Source organism: Myxine glutinosa, chromosome 13 (genome assembly GCF_964187855.1).
Source record: "Myxine glutinosa chromosome 13, kmMyxGlut1.1, whole genome shotgun sequence".
Taxonomy (NCBI): Eukaryota; Metazoa; Chordata; class Myxini; order Myxiniformes; family Myxinidae; genus Myxine; species Myxine glutinosa.
The window spans coordinates 35860569-35877710 of NC_136273.1; the positions used below are offsets into that span (position 1 = coordinate 35860569).

Genomic DNA, 17142 nt, shown 5'->3' on the forward strand with positions numbered 1-17142 from the left:
CACCGATGACATCATTAACATATCATATTCCCCATGGGGAGTACTTGACAATGAGCTATGTTTCAATTTTTTCCATTGAGCAGTTTGGGAGATAGAGGTGTAACGTTTTTCCAAGATGGCGTCCGTACCACGTGACCTACCAAGTCATAATTGTGAGTGTAAAAATTCTACAGGCGGAGGCGCTCCGATGGTAATAATTCGTGTCAACAGGGCCAACAGTTGCCGAGAAAATAATTTTTTAAATGCAGGCACGCACGTACGCCACACGTACGCAATTGAATGCCTAACCCTGCTTTTTGTTTTGCGAGCGCAGGGTAATAAGCTTAGGTGGCATCAAAATGCGAAAATTTTGGATTGAGTGGATACTTTTGCAGGCCACTGTACATTACGGTATGATTAACCCCAACTACATTAAATTCCTTCTTCCTTTCAATTCAAATTTTGCAGCAAAAGGCAACAGAGATTCATACATTTCATTTCATTCATTCATTCATTCATTCTTTCAATTCAATTTTTGCAGCAAAAGGCAACAGAGAATCTTAAAGTAAAATATTTTACCAAATGTTCTTTTGAAAGCTTTATTATTTTTCTTTACAACAGTACATTATCAATACATGAGGTTCACCCTAAATAATCACCAATAAACTCCAATACATTCAGAACTCCGCTGCCCGTCTACTCACCCATTCCCGGACCCGTGACCACATCACCCCCGTCCTTTCCAAGCTTCACTGGCTCCCCATCCCCCAGAGAATCCAGTACAAAATCCTCCTCTTGACCTACAAAGCCCTCCATAACCTGGCCCCATCCTACCTGACTGACCTCCTCTCCAGACACACTCCCACCCGCATTCCCGCAACCTCCGCTCTGCTGGTACCAACCTCCTGACCCCCCCCCCCCCCCCATCCGGATCAAATTCATATCCTGGGGGGACAGGGCCTTCTCCATCGCTGCTCCCACCCTCTGGAACTCACTACCTCACACCATCTCCTCCTCACTCACCACATTCAAAACATCACTCAAGACCCACCTGTTCAACACTGCATTCAACATTTAACCCACAGCATTTAACCCCTGACTATCTCTTCTCCTTCTCCTTCTCCTTCCTTTTGCTTTGATTATTTACCTATTGATTTTTGTCTTTTTGCACTTGTTTTTTGTACTCTGTCAAAGCGTCTTTGGGCTTCTTGAAAAGCGCTATATGAAATAAATGTATTATTATTATTATTATTATTATTATGAGAATCACATGCTACTTGTAATCAATACATTGACCATACGGGTGGGTCTTTCCTTGTCAATACATTGATTCAACGGGGCTACCATTTGCTTTAAAAGAGAGAAAGAAAAAAGGGTCTTCTTGCTGTTGAATTTTCATGCGGACTGTACTTCATTTTCAAAGTATAATAGCAGTCCACCATGTTCATTTGAGTGTTTGCTTTGTTTGAGTAGGTCACCGGCCATTTATAGCCGTTGGTCAAAGGCATTGGACTTTTCTTTTGTTGCAAAGGTTGTCTTGGCTGTGGCTGCAATGACAGGCACATAAGGGTGGGTATTAAGATGGTTCATGAGCAATTTAGGCCTTGAGAATAATAAATAGTACTAATAACGTTCCCCTCCTTATAGCTCCTTATAATAACATTGCCCTATTTTTATGGTATTATCACAAATGTATTCTCTGACTGTGCTCCTGCATGATGTTGATGTTGATGTTGTTGTTGTTGTTGTTGTTGTTCTTACACAGTTAATGCAATGAAAACAAGAAAAAAAGCAATCGGAGAATGCAAACCCTCGCCAGGATGTATTTTCAGTGGTTTTTAAGGCTTTTGTGTTAAAACAAATATGGCGGCCGAACCACGTGACCGATGACGTCATCATTATTTTTTTTCTAAACTAATTTATTCCTAGATTAAAGCTCAAGAAATTTCATCTTGATCGGATGAAGTTTTGTACTTGTCGAATTATGATGTCATAATGGAGGCACCTATGACATCATCATTAACATATTTTATTCCCCATGGAGAGTCCTTTACAATGAGCCATGTCTCAATTTTTTCTATTCAGCGCTTTCCGAGATAGAGGTGCAAAGTTTTGCGGTTTTTCCAAGATGGCGGCCGAAACACGTGACCTATGAGGTCATAATTCTCATTAAAAATTATACAGGTGGAGTTGCACCTACGGTGAAAAGTTCCTGTCAATCGGACCAACTATTGCGGAGAAAATCATATTTATTCTGTGCGGACAAACAGACAAACAAACAGACAAACAAACAAACAAACAAACAAACAAACAGACTCAAATGCAATACCCTTTCCTCTGGCGAATATTTAGTAATGAAAAATATTTATTCAGGTCATCTTGCCACAGGCACATGAAAGCACCAAGACACATGAAAGCCCACAGAATCTTGTTTCTCTCAGTCTGAGAGTCATTTAGGTGCTTTTTTGCAAACTCCAAGCGGGCTTTCATGTGTCTTTCACTGAGGAGAGGCTTCCGTCTGGCCACTATGCCATAAAGCCATATGGCTTTTACCAAATTACCCTGATTCCGCACGTGAAAAAGCTGAATGCCTCAACTCTGTGTTTGCCTCTAAATCTTGTGTCCCAAACCCATCCCTCTCTGTATGCTCTTGGACTCTGTGTCCTTTCCTCCTGACAAGGTGGAAAAGTTTCTGTCAACCCTCGACTCTGATTCTGCAACTGGACCTGACGGCATCAGCCCACGGGTCCTAAAATCCTGTTCTTCCGCTCTTTCACTCCCTCTCTCTGTTCTCTTCACCCTCTCTTTTGCTCAAGGTCATCTGCCATCTGCTTGGAAATCAGCCAATATCACCGCTTTACACAAAAAATGTGCAAAAACAGATCCCAGCAACTACAGACCAATCAGCCTTCTCCCAATTATCAGCAAAGTCATGGAATCCATCATTACTTCGGATATGAAATCTTTCCTCTTCTCCAATGGCTTGATCTCTGATCATCAATTTGGTTTCAGACCAGGTCACTCCACTCTGGACATGCTGCTTCTGCTGTGTCAACAATGAATGGAGGTCCTCAATGCCAAACAGGAAAAGATCTCGCGAGATCTTGGAGACGGCGGCAGGGATTTTCGAAGCTCCACACGGTCTCCACGTTTTTCGAAGTTAAGTCTGTTCACAATTGTATTTTGTCGAAACTGTATTTATCTTTCGGTGTGTGAAGTTATTGTGTGCAACTTTGGTTGTTTCTCGATGTTTATCTTTCATAAATTGATCGTCTGTTTGCCGTGTCACGAGCAAGGCCTTGTACAGTGTGCACTGTACAACCTTGAGGCTTTGTTTTTCTCTCAGTGGTCCGTCGTTTGTGATCCAATAACTTTCGTTCTCTGTATTCCCAGTCTTTTCACCCATAGCCTACTTCCTTGTGTAAATCTCAACTCAAAAAAAAAAAAAAAAAAAAAACATTTCCTTCTCTGTTCTCATTCGTTTATTCATTCTTATTCGTTCGTTCGTTCTTCGACCACGTGTTTCTCCCCCATTTCCCCAGATAGTTTTCACTCATTAACCTTCAATGTTTACACTTTCCCCTGAAGTTATGTATTCCGTCATATTTTATAACACCTTTTTCTTCTTCTTCTTTAAAAGGCTGCTTTCGACTTGCTCACCAAATCAATTCATCCCAAAAAAAATATCCATCTCCTATAGTGCCTTTTTTCTACATTCCCTAAACTCTCCTGCACTCCATCCTCCATCCAGCGTCCTTAAACGTATTTTTAACTCGAAGGTCACAAGAAACTCATTTTGCAATAAATGTTCGTTTCCCATAAATCGTACACTTTCAAAAATCCAATCTCACCCCTCCCCTCCAAATCTTCCCCATAACCCCTCCCCTCCAAATCTTCCCCATCACCCCTCCCCTCCAAATCTTCCCCATCACCCATCCCTTTCAAATCTCCCCCCTTGCCCCCTCCCTCCTAAACTACCCCCTCACCCCTCCCCGCCAAAACGCCCCCTCGCCCCTCCCCTCCTAGACTCCTGCCTCACCCCTCCCCTCCAAATCTCCCCCATATCCCATCCCTTTCAAATCCCTCCCCTTGTCCCTTCCCTCCCAAACTCCCCCCTCACCCCTCCCCTTCAAATCTCCCCACCCTCATTGCTTCTCAATTTCCCCCCTCTCACTCCCCCTCCTCAAAGCGTCCTCCCCGCTTCTTCCCCCTTCAAACTCTCACCTCCATCTCCCCCAACCTTCTGCCTCGCTCTTCCCCCTCCTCAAATAACACCTCATTGTGGCTCACCCAATCACCATCAAACCTTTTGTCCGCCCCATCCTTCCCTTTCTCCGAGCTATTCTGAAATCTCTGACACACCTTCAACAGCTCTCCCTACCTCTTCCACCTCTTCCACATCTTACCCTACCTCTCCTCCCCCCCTGTTCTGTATCTGATGCTCCCCCTTCCTCTTCATTAACGGTATGGACCTCAAACATCCGGGGCCTTCGTTCAAACTTAACTGATCTCTCCATACAGGTTGCTTCTGTCAAACCAGACGTGATCTGCTTAACAGAAACTTTCCTCCTTTATGATGTCTCCGATTCCATAGTATCTCTCCCGGGCTACTCCCTCCTCCGGTATGATAGACCTGAGCCTCGTCCTGGAGGCGGGGTTGCTATCTTTATCAAAAACTCTCTTCCTCACTCGCCCTGCACTGCACTCTCTCCACCTCACCCCCAGGAATACCTCTGGCTACGGCTTCCCCTTCGCTCCCACCTCTTGTTCATATGTGTGTTGTACCGTCCACCAAACAGTGATGACTCCATCTACATCTCGCTGTCTGATGATATGGACCAACTTCTATCTACTCATCCCAACTCTCTCTTCCTCATATGTGGTGATTTCAACTGTCATCATGCCAGTTGGCTGGGTGTGGGTACCTCTCTCACCAGCCATGGCTCCTCAGCAAAGGACTTCTGCGACTCACTGGGACTGACACAATCTGTCAATTTCCCGACCCGGATCTCAGTCAACGGAACATCTTCTCTTCTGGACTTGGTTATGACTAACTTCCCTGAAAATGTCTGCTGCTCTTCTTCTGCTCCGATCGGATCATCTGATCATGTCCTTGTTAAAGTGGACATCTCTCTGACCATCCTCAGGGAGCCTGCTCAGCGTCGACGAGTCTGGCATTTCACTCAGGCCAACTGGCACGGTCTTCAAGCAGCCATCAATCATCTGGACTGGTCTCCCATCTCTACCACCTCTGACATCAACTCATCCTGGGAATTCTTCCAAAGTAAATTGCTCTCTCTCATGCACAGATTTATCCCATCTCGTCTTCAGTTGTCATACCCTTCCTCCCGTCCATGGTACACGGAATCTTGTGGTGAGGCTGTTGCCCAGAAACAACTTGCCTTCGTCTCCTGGAAAGCAAATCCAACGGAAGGAAATCTCATTTCCTTTCACAAAGCCCGAAACAAGTGTGTGTCCACCCTCAGGAGAGCCAGGAAACAATATCTCTCCGTTCTCAAGACCGAACTCTCTTATCTGTCTCCCTCTTCCAAATCCTGGTGGCGTCTGGTCAAATCCGTTTCTGGTGTTTGTTCCCCCTCCATCCCCTCCCTTACCTCAAACGGCTACACAGCTGACTCCGCACGTGAAAAAGCTGAATGCCTCAACTCTGTGTTTGCCTCTAAATCTTGTGTCCCAAACCCATCCCTCTCTGTACCCACCATACCCAGTCGTACCCTGCTGCTTCTGGACTCCGTGTCCTTTCCTCCTGACAAGGTGGAAAAGTTTCTGTCAACCCTCGACTCTGATTCTGCAACTGGACCCGACGGCATCAGCCCACGGGTCCTAAAATCCTGCTCTGCTGCTCTATCTCACCCTCTCTCTGTTCTCTTCACCCTCTTTTGCTCAAGGTCAACTGCCATCTGCTTGGAAATCAGCCAACATCACCGCTTTGCACAAAAAAGGTGCAAAAACAGATCCTAGCAACTACAGACCAATCAGCCTTCTCCCAATTATCAGCAAAGTCATGGAATCCATCATTGCTTCTGATATGAAATCTTTCCTCTTCTCCAATGGCTTGATCTCTGGTCATCAATTTGGTTTCAGACCAGGTCACTCTACTCTGGACATGCTGCTTCTGCTGTCTCAACAATGGATGGAGGTCCTCAATGCCAAACAGGAAATTAGAGCTGTCTCCCTCGACATATCACGTGCCTTCGACACGGTCTGGCACCCGGCTCTGCTCACCAAACTCTCCTCCTTTGGTATCCATGGAAATCTCCACGCATGGCTGGCGGACTTCCTCTCTAGTCGTCGTCAACGTGTGGCCCTGAATGGGTTTCTCTCATCTCCTCTTCCTGTTCAGGCTGGAGTTCCCCAAGGCAGTGTTCTGGGCCCCGTGCTTTTTCTGGTCTTCATCAATGATCTCTCTGACTCTCTCAAAAATCCTCTCTATCTCTTTGCTGATGACTCCACTCTCTGCCGCTCCATTCCTCTTCCCTCAGATCGGCAGTCTGCTGCCTCCTCACTCTCTGAAGACCTGGACAAAATCACAGACTGGTCAAACAAGTGGAACATGTCTTTCAATCCTGACAAATCTCACACTCTTACTATGTCTCTCCGAAAAGATCGACTGGACAACCCTCCCATCTACTTTCTCAACAATCCTCTCCAAGAAGTTCTGTCGCTCAAGATTTTGGGTCTCACTATCTGCCATGATCTTTCTTGGGAAAACCACATTTCCAAGCTGGCCTCCAAAGCCAGTCGCTGACTGGGCATCCTCCGTCGTGCGAAGTCCTTCCTCGGCACACCTGAGCTCCTCACCACATACAAGGCTTTCATCCGCAGCTCAATGGAATACTGTTCTCCCCTATGGGTCGGTGCTCCTGCCTCACACCTAGCTCGGCTTCACGCTGTTGAAACCAAAGCTTTCAGAATTATTGGAATCTCCCGTGATGAAGCTATCTCTGAGGGCCTTTCACTCACTCACCGCAGGCAGGTAGGTGGTCTTTCTGTCTTCTACCGACTCCTCTCCGGCCTTGCACCCCCAGCTCTCTCTGTGCTCTGTCCCCCAAATATTCCTACAGGTCGCACAAGATCTGCCAGCAACCCTCTGATGGTTAAACTGCCGAAATCTCGGCTCTCCGCTCACCTTCACTCTTTCATTCCTCTTTTCTCCCGCCTCTGGAACAAACTCCCTCACTCCCTTCAATCCCACTCCTCCCTCCAGGTCTTTAAAACAGCTGTTCACCACCATCTCTTATCTTCCCCCATCCAAAACCTTGATCTTTTCTACCCCCGCTAATTCACCCCAGATCCACCTTGTTTGAAATTCCAACTTCTTTCCTGGAAGTCCTGGCAGTGTCCATATGTTTTATACCTCTCCCACTGCCCCCTTCCCACGCTCCCCCCCCCCAAAGCCCTCACCCTCTCTCAGATCTCTCGATGTCTCCATGTCTCTCGGTCCCTGCTCTCAAATGTTGTGTTTGTGTCCTTCCCCCTCTCTCCCCATCTTGTCTACCGCTCCCTATGTTATGTTTTATGTGTCGGTTTGTCTTTCTGTGTGATTAATGTTCGCTCTTTCACGAGCCTCGATCTTGTATACAAAAAAAAAAAAAAAAAAAATAGAGCTGTCTCCCTTGACATATCACGTGCCTTTGATACGGTCTGGCACGCCGCTCTGCTCACCAAACTCTCCTCCTTTGGTATCCATAGAAATATCCATGCATGGCTGGCGGACTTCCTCTCTAGTCGTAGTCAATGTGTGGCCCTGAGTGGGTTTCTCTCATCTCCTCTTCCTGTTCAGGCTGGAGTTCCCCAAGGCAGTGTTGTGGGCCCTGTGCTTTTTCTGGTCTTCATCAATGATATCTCCGACTCTCTTGAGAATCCTCTCTATCTCTTTACTGATGACTCCACTCTCTGCCGCTCCATTCCTCAGCCCTCAGATCGGCAGTCTGCAGCCTCCTCACTCTCTGCAGACCTGGACAAAATCACAGACTGGGCAAACAATTGGAACATGTCTTTCAATCTTGACAAATCTCAAACTCTTACGATGTCTCTCCGAAAAGACCGACTGGACAACCCTCCCATCCACTTTCTGAATAATCCTCTCCAAGAAGTTCGGTTACTCAAGCTTTTGGGTCTCACTGTCTGCCATGATCTTTCCTGGGAAAACCACATTTCAAATCTGGCCTCCAAAGCCAGTCGCCGACTGGGCATCCTCCGTCGTGCGAAGTCCTTCCTTGGCACACCTGAGCTCCTCACCACATACAAGGCTTTCATCCGCAGTTCAATGGAGTACTGCTCTCCCCTCTGGGCTGGTGCTCCTGCCTCACACCTAGCTCGTCTTCACGCTGTTGAAACCAAAGCGTTCAGAATCTTTGGAATCTCCCGCGATGAAGCTACCTCTGAGGGCCTTACACTTACTCACCGCAGGCAGGTTGGTGGTCTTTCTGTCTTCTACCGACTCCTCTCCGGCCTTGCCCCTCCAGCTCTCTCTGGGCTCTGTCCCCCAAATATTCCTGCAGGTCGCACAAGATCTGCCTGCAAACCTCTTATGGTTAAACTGCCAAAATCAAGACACTCTGCTCACCTTCACTCCTTCATTCCTCTTTTCTCCCGCCTCTGGAACAAACTCCCTCACTCTCTTCAATCCCTCTCCTCCCTCCAGGTCTTTAAAACAGCTGTTCACCACCATCTCTTATCTTCCCCCATCCAAAACCTTGATCTTTTCTACCCCCGCTAATTTCACCCCAAATCCACTTTTTTGAAATACCAGCTTCTTTCCTGGAAGTCCTTGGTGTCCTTGTGTTTGTACTTCTCCCACCCCCCCCCCCTTCCTACGCCGCCTCCCCCCAAGCCCTCTCCCTCCCACACATTCCCGATGTCCCTGCTCTCAAATGTTGTGTTTGTGTGCTTCCCCTTCTACCCCCATCTTGTCTACTGCTCCCCTTTTTATGTACTTTGTTTGTTTGTCTGTTTGATCTGTTTGTGTGATAAATGTTAGCTCTTCCACCAGCCTCGTTTCTATATCCAAAGAAAAAAGAAAAATAAAAAAAAAAGCCCAGATCCGTGGAGTGTTGGTTGCAGTGATGGTTGTCCTTCTGAAAGTTTCTCCCATCTCCACACAGGATCTCTGGAGCTCAGCCAGAGTGACTATCGGGTTCTTGGTCACCTCTCTTACCAAGGCCCTTCTCCCCCGATTGCTCAGTTTGGCCGGGCGGACAGCTCTAGGAAGAGTCCTGGTTGTTCCAAACTTCTTCCATTTAAGAATTATGGAGGCCACTGTGCTCGTGGGAACCTTCAATGCAGCAGAAAAAATTTTTTAGGCTTCCCCAAATCCGTGCCTCGACACAATCCTGTCTCTGAGCTCTGTAGGCAGTTCCTTTGACCTCATGGCTTGGTTTTTACTCTGATGTGCATTATCAGCTCTGAGACCTTATATAGACAGGTGTGTGCCTTTCCAAATCATGTCCAATCAATTGAATTTACCACAGGTGGACTCCAATCAAGGTGTAGAAACATCTCAAAGATGATCAAGAGAAATGGGAGGCACCTGAGCTAAATTTCAAGTGTCATAGCAAAGGGTCTGAATACTTATGTAAATGTGATATTTCCGTTTTTTCTTTTTAATAAATTTGCAAAACTTTCTGAAATCCTGTTTTCTCTTTGTCATTATGGGGTATTGAGTGTAGATTGGTGAGGGAAAAATGAATTTAAACGATTTCAGCATAAGGCTGCAACATAACAAAATGTGAAAAAAGTGAAGGGGTCTGAATACTTTCTGAATGCACTGTAATTGCACTTTAGAATTAGAATTGTTTTTTTGAATTGCGCTTTCGAATTACCCTTTGGAATTACCCTTTAGAATTACCCTTTAGAATTACCCTTTAGAATTACCCTGTATAATTCTTCCTTTGGAATTACCGTTCTGAACCCTTTGGAATTAACCCTCAGAACCCAGTTGAATTATCCTTTACAACCCATTAGAATTACCCTTTAGAACCCTTCAGAATTACCCTATAGAACCCTTTAGAATTACCCTTTGGAATTACCCTTTAGAATTACCCTTTAGAATTACCCTTTAGAATTACCTTTTAGAATGACCCTTTAGAGTTTAGAATTACCCTTTAGAATCACCCTTTTGAATTACTCTTTAGAATTACCCTTTAGAACTATTTTGAACTACCCTTTCGAACCATCCTTTATAATTGCGCTTTAGAATTGGAATTGCGCTTTAGAATTGGAATTGTGCTTTATAATTGTGCTTTATAATTGTGCTTTAGAATTACCCATTATAATGCTTTGGAACTACCCTTTAGAACTATGCTTTAGAACTACCCTTTAGAACTACCCTTTAGAACTACCCATAAGAATTACCCTTTGCAATTTTCCTTTAGAATTGCCCTTTAAAATTGGCATATAGAATTACCCTATAGAATTGTCCTTTAGAATTGTCCTTTAGAATTGTCCTTTAGAATTGTCCTTTAGAATTGCCCTTTGGAATTCCTCTTTAGAATTACCCTTCTGAACACTTTGGAATTACCCTTCAGAACCCATTAGAATTACCCTTTATAACCCCTTTAGAATTAACCTTTAGAACTCAATAGATTTGCCTTTTAGAATTACCGTTTAGAATTACCTTTTATAATTACCCTTTCAAACCCTTTTGAATTACCATTTATAACTACGCTTTAGAATTACCCTTTAGAACCCCTTAGAATTACCCTTTAGAACCCTTTAGAATTAACCTTTAGAACCCATTAGAATTGCCCTTTAGAATTACCCTTTAGAACTCATTAGAATTACCCTTTAGAATTACCGTTTAGAATTACCTTTTATAATTACCCTTTCGAACACTTTTGAATTGCCATTTAGAACTACCCTTTAGAATTACCCTTTAGAACCCCTTAGAATTACCCTTTCGAACCCTTTAGAATTACCCTTTAGAACTACCTTTTAGAATTACCCTTTAGAACCCTGTAGAATTACCCTTTCGAACTACCTTTTAATATCACCCTTTATAATTACCCTTTAGCACTACCCTTTAGAACTACCCTTTAGAATTACCTTATAGAACCATTTAGAACTACCCTTTGGAACCATCCTTTAGAATTATTGTGCTTTAGAATTGTGCTTTGGAATTACCCTTTAAAATTACCCATTAGAGCTCTTTAGAACTACCCTTTAGAACTACCGTTTGGAACTACCCATTAGAATTACCCTTTAGCAACCATTAGAATTACCCTTTGCAATTATTCTTAAGAATTACCATTTAGAACCCTTTAGAATTATCCCTTAGAATTATCTCTTAGAATTATCGTTTAGAATTACCCTTTTGAAGCCCCTAGAAGAACACTTTAGATCCCTTTAGAATTAAACATTTTGGTTAGGTTCTACTTCTTCTTCATTTTTGACGGATGGACGGACATAGCCAAATATTGAATCGGCTTCACTGCTTAAGAGCACCAAACAAACGAATTTGGCAAAAATGAACTTGTACATTCCTGAATCAGCAACTTCAAGATCACTTCTATTAAAGAAACCAGACTTGACTTATGAAAGAGAAGAAGAAGAACCATGCCGATTTATAAAATGCAACAAATTCAAAAATATGGAGGGCAATTTTGTAGAGGTTGGTATGAGCTAAATTATAGAAACACTCCATAATCTTTCATGAAGTGGAAATGTTAGCAAAAATAAACAAATATACAGTGGCATACCGTTGGTCTCACTGTTGGAAGACTGTGTATTTTGACTCGAAGAGATTTTCTGCAAAATGGGAAAAGGAAATTCAATTTGTCACAAAAACAAGAAAGAGCAACTCGTATTCAATAGTTATATGACAAGATAAGAGGTGGTAATGAATTATTATTATTTTATATGCAGCCTATCGCTGCTGTTTGCATCATTGCCGGAAGTGCAAATTTTCTTAAGACAGATGATAAATCTGCAAACCTTCCAAAACTATTGGCCTGAGACCTTGAGATGAACCTTCCCCACAAGCATGTATGTTTCTCACAATGTCAAAAGCATGTAATCCTGATAAAGGTGTCTTAGTGTGGCATTTAGAACAACTAGTGAGGTACCTGTGCTACGCACGGGTGGGAAGCCAGAAGCAAACAGACAATGCAGAAACGGCGAATGCTAAAGCATGAAACCAATAAATTCCACATTCCTGCAGCACCTTCAGTTGCACGGCAGACATGGACACCAACTTCGTGAATGACTTTCATGAAAAACGTACCCGTTCGCAAACAAACGGGTACGATCGCCATATGCAGATTCGCCATTGACTGGGTATGGAACAAACGGGTACGTTTGTTCTATACCCAGTCAATGGCGAATCTGCATATGGCGATCCGTGAATTTCACGCTTAGAAAGTAGAACTGTCACGGCATTTCATCATTCACTTGAACTCAATATCGCTTTTTTCATTCCAAACAGCATAACTCCAATCACAAATTAAATAGCATTAATATAAAAAACAAGTGAATCCTCTTGGATTGCGCTGAGGTTCGGGCATGGAATTTCTAGGAGGAAGTATAATTTGTATGCAATGAAAGTACATGTAATATGGGATCGAGTAAGATCGAGTAAGCTTCACCAGTGCGCGTGCGCGAATTTACGTCACGTCGGCAGCGAGAAGGCGTTCCCCAACACGAACCAATGAGGAACTGCCACGCCCACTTATATGATCTCAGAATTCCTGTGACAGGAATTAGCGTTACACTGGCTGGAAGTCATTCGCTAGAGGCGCTTCCTCAGCGCCAATCACCAGTGCGCGTGCGCGAATTTACGTCACGTCGGCAGCGAGAAGGCGTTCCCCAACACGAACCAATCAGGAACTGCCACGCCCACTTATATGATCTCAGAATTCCTGTGACAGGAATTAGCGTTACACTGGCTGGAAGTCAATCGCTAAAGGCGCTTCCTCAGCGCCAATAAACTTTTAACAACATTCGTGACATAAACAAATATTTAAATCCTGATGTTAAGTTCCGTATGGTTGGGTGAATACAATTACGAATTCAAAATCGTAATTGTATTCACTCAATTCCAATCAATTGATACTTTAACAAAACACTGTTTTAAATGACGGTTGTATTGGGATATTATCAAACCAGCTCATTGCCGTAATCTGTCCACTTCCGCATTCGCGGCAGGTTCGTAACTCATCAGGATTTTCCTCAATTATTCCGCTATAAAATGTTCATGAAATACTGTTCAGCCGTTTTTAATTTTCATGTCATGTTCTTTTAGTGAATTATCGTAGGATTTTACTGCAGGGGTTCCATGAAGTCGTTGCGATCGTTGCAGCTGTTTTTGCGGTGCCCGGGACAATAACGTTATGCGGGAGTCCAAACCTGAAAATGCTGGAGACCAAAGCTGAAATTGGAAAAACGATATAGCCTATTTTACTCCAGGGGGTCCCAGGATTACCCACCCAAAATATCATTGCGACCGGTTCAGACGTTTTTGCGGTCCCTGGGAACGGACAGACGGACAGACGGACAGACATTTGGTGAATTATAGTAAGATGCTGCTCAGCTGGCCGAACAACGGCGAGTGCAGTGACAACAAACAATATTTACCGTACTGCTGTTTATCTATCCACGAGAAACAAAAAGCATGGTTAAGCAATTGGTTCATTTCTATCTGTCCATCTGATCAGTTTATGATCGTTGGCCTATGGTGATGGTTGTTATGCAGCCAGTGGTTGCTTGGCTGCATCATTTTCTGTGCCACAAATGCAATGGCCCCCTATTACCAGTAAGCTGTTACTCTTTTTGCCGACTTCAGTAGGATGACAGGCTGAGTCAACCCACCTGGTGTTATTTCAATGGCATGGTGTTATTTCATTGTTATTTCAATCATCCAAATCCGTCCATAACTTTTTGAGAAATCGTGCTATGTATCGGTTTTTAGCTCTATCACTCAATCGTGAAGAATCACTGAAACAATTCTACTATCCGGATCTGGATCTTCACCAATATCTAATCGTTTCGTCCTTGTCACATACGCTATCTCTCCGCCAACTTTCGTCCAAATCTGTCCGCAACTTTTTGAGATATCTTGTTCACAGACAGACAGGGGCGAAAACATAACCTCCATCCACCTTTGGTGATAGAGATAATAATCAGAATCACTACAATTTAACACAGGTGGAGGCCAATTAACTTGGTGTGTGATTTTAAAGGTGATTGGTTACACCTGAGATAATTTACAATTGCTATTATAAGGGGCTTGGGTACTTATCCAACCAAGATATTCTAGTTTTATATTTTAAATCAATTTTCTGAAATTTGTAGAATTTGTTTTTCACTTGGAAGTTGTGGGGGTACAATGTGTAAATAAAGGTGGAAAAAGTCTGATTTAATGCAATTTAATTTCAGGCTAATAAGGCAACAAATGTGAAAATTTTGAAAGGGGGTGTAGACTTTCTATAGGCACTGTATATCTGTACAGTGCCTATCTTGTCACTGAACTACTCCCTCAAACTTTTGTGAAATCTTACCAAACTTCTGGTATGTACGTACCTCTCCCGTGTGGAGGTCCTAAGGGTTTTTTTGTTTAATTATTTATTTATTCGTCTTTTTTTCTTTCAACTTAAATCTTCGACTTCAATTGTTTATAAAAATGTAACATCACTTATATTACAAATGCATTTGTGCAAAGGAAATGTTTGTATTATGATTGGTGTAATGTAAATCATGACAACACAGTAACCCGTGTGCAGTCATTATCCTCAGTTAAAACAAGGCTGTCTCGAAAGCGACATGTGATGAAGAGTTTTGAATTACACAGCGGGAGTTGGTAATTACGTGGAAGTGAGGTAATTTTAACAACATGGCGGTGTGGTGTTTTTTGGCGGGATAATGTGATGTGTATGTGTATGTGTATGTGGTTGTGAGGTGTTTTTAATGATGTGGTGTTTGTGTCTGATGTTGAGGTGTTTTGAATTATGTGTGTTGGTGAGTTTTGAATTACGTGGTGGTGAGGTCAAATATTTAATATACTGTACACATATCTGTGCAGTGTCTGTCATGTCACTGAACTACTTGCTTAAACTGTATGAAATAGTCTCAAACTTCCTGCCTGCACCTACGCCCCCCCCCCCCCCGTGTTTATGTGCTAAGGGGTTCCTCTTTTTTTTTTCTTTTTTTTTTTTTCAACCTAAATCTTCAACTTACATTTCCTATAAAAATGTAATATCACAAATATTACAAATCAATTTGTGTAAAATAAATGTTTGTATTATGATTGGTGGAAATCTTGACAGCACAGTAACTCAGGTACAGTCATTATCCTCAGTTAAAACAAGCCCGTTCCTCTGTAGCGATGCGCGGTGAGGTGACCACAGCGAGCCGATCCACAGCAGTGTGTGTGTGTGTGTGTGTTCACACACACACACACACACATATATATATATATATATATATATATATATATATATATATATATATATATATATACACAAAGAATTAAGTTAAGCACCCCCCCCGTTTTTTTACAACCTCGCACATTACAAGTTTGTTGTCGTCAAAACAGTGTAATATACCCATGATATTGCTATATTTTCTGGAGAAGTGATATTATGGTCACATAAAAACATAACAATCATGCCGTTTTCAATATTTTATTCTGAATAATTTAAGGTGAAATTTTTTGGGAATTTTAGGCATATTTTCACCTCAATTTAAGTATGGAGCTATAGGTCCATCACGGACAGTGTGGATGACGTTTATGTTTTCTAACGTACAGTCATTGTTCTGAGAAGACCTCTAGCGATCTTTGCGTCAATAACATGTGTAGGACCCACGTGATCGGATCACTGACTCAACCCTACGTCTCATAGACCCTGTAAGCCGTCGTATGCGTTGCTGTGGCAGGTTGTTCCATTCCCGATGTAATGCACGTTCCAATTCATCCAGATTGGCTATTGGAGGGACCATCTTCGCAATTTGTCGTCCCAACATGTCCCAAACGTGCTCGAGGGGGTTCAACCTGCCACAGCAACGCATACGACGGCTTACAGGGTCTATGAGACGTAGGGTTGAGTCAGTGATCCGATCACGTGGGTCCTACACACGTTATTGACGCAAAGATCGCTAGAGGTCTTCTCAGAACAATGACTGTACGTTAGAAAACATAAACGTCATCCACACTGTCCGTGATGGACCTATAGCTCCATACTTAAATTGAGGTGAAAATATGCCTAAAATTCCCAAAAATTTTCACCTTAAATTATTCAGAATAAAATATTGAAAACGGCATGATTGTTATGTTTTTATGTGACCATAATATCACTTCTCCAGAAAATATAGCAATATCATGGGTATATTACACTGTTTTGACGACAACAAACTTGTAATGTGCGAGGTTGTAAAAAAACGGGGGGGGTGCTTAACTTAATTCTTTGTGTATATATATATATATATATTGTTGTGGATATGAGAATGTTTTTTATTTTGTTGTTGTGGTAAAATGTTGTTGTAAAAGGTTGTTGTAAAATATCACCCCTCCTCCCTCCGTTTGTGGTTGTATAAAGGTCAAAGGGCGTTTCCGTAGTTAGTCCATAAAACATACATGCAGGACACGATATATCTTTTTTTGACAGTTATATCCTTATTATGTGTATTAGTGTAAGGCTGTGTCTTCCATTAATTGAAATACTCCATTGCACCAGTGAAAGAAATAGATCCCCTTTCCTTCCCATCCCCAAAATCTCCCTTTCCTTCCCATCCCCAAAATCTCCCTTTCCTTCCCATCCCCAAAACCTCCATTTCCATATTACATCCCCTCTCGTCACCGCTGAGCCCTCGATTGCCCATATTACCTCCCCTCCAATAACCGCCATTGACCACGAGGCTCGAGTCGGGGAAGAAAGGCGTGTCTCCACCTCGTCATAGAGGGGAGGAGTGAGCCAGCCCCACTCGACCAACCATGAGCCAGGGGTTTGGCTAGAGAGGGCGGAGGAAGAGCGATCGGGGAGGTTGGCAAAGGTTGAGGGGCGGGGGCCTATATAACCCAAGGCAAGGGCGTGTCCAGGAGGAGATGCATTTTTACAGAGTCGAGCTTGGAAGCAGAAACGGAGATGCACTTTTGAGCCGAGACAAGGAGGGTCACAAAGAGCTGAGTTGGTCGTCAGTGGTTGCGTTCAG

The 17142-nt window shown here is 43.2% G+C and overlaps 1 protein-coding gene across 1 annotated transcript in view; it reads right to left on the reverse strand.

The window, feature by feature from the left end:
* Positions 1–1332: 1332 nt before the first annotated feature.
* The window catches only part of LOC137438340 (adhesion G protein-coupled receptor F5-like), a 152720-nt gene continuing 136910 nt past the window's right edge, over positions 1333–17142 (reverse strand). Inside the window, exons 18-19 of the mRNA XM_078767001.1 lie at positions 11700–11748; positions 1333–1526 (exon numbers count right to left, since the gene is read on the reverse strand). Coding sequence (XP_078623127.1) covers positions 1465–1526; positions 11700–11748 — 111 coding nt within the window. The 3' untranslated portion in view covers positions 1333–1464. The remainder of the gene's footprint in view (positions 1527–11699; positions 11749–17142) is intronic.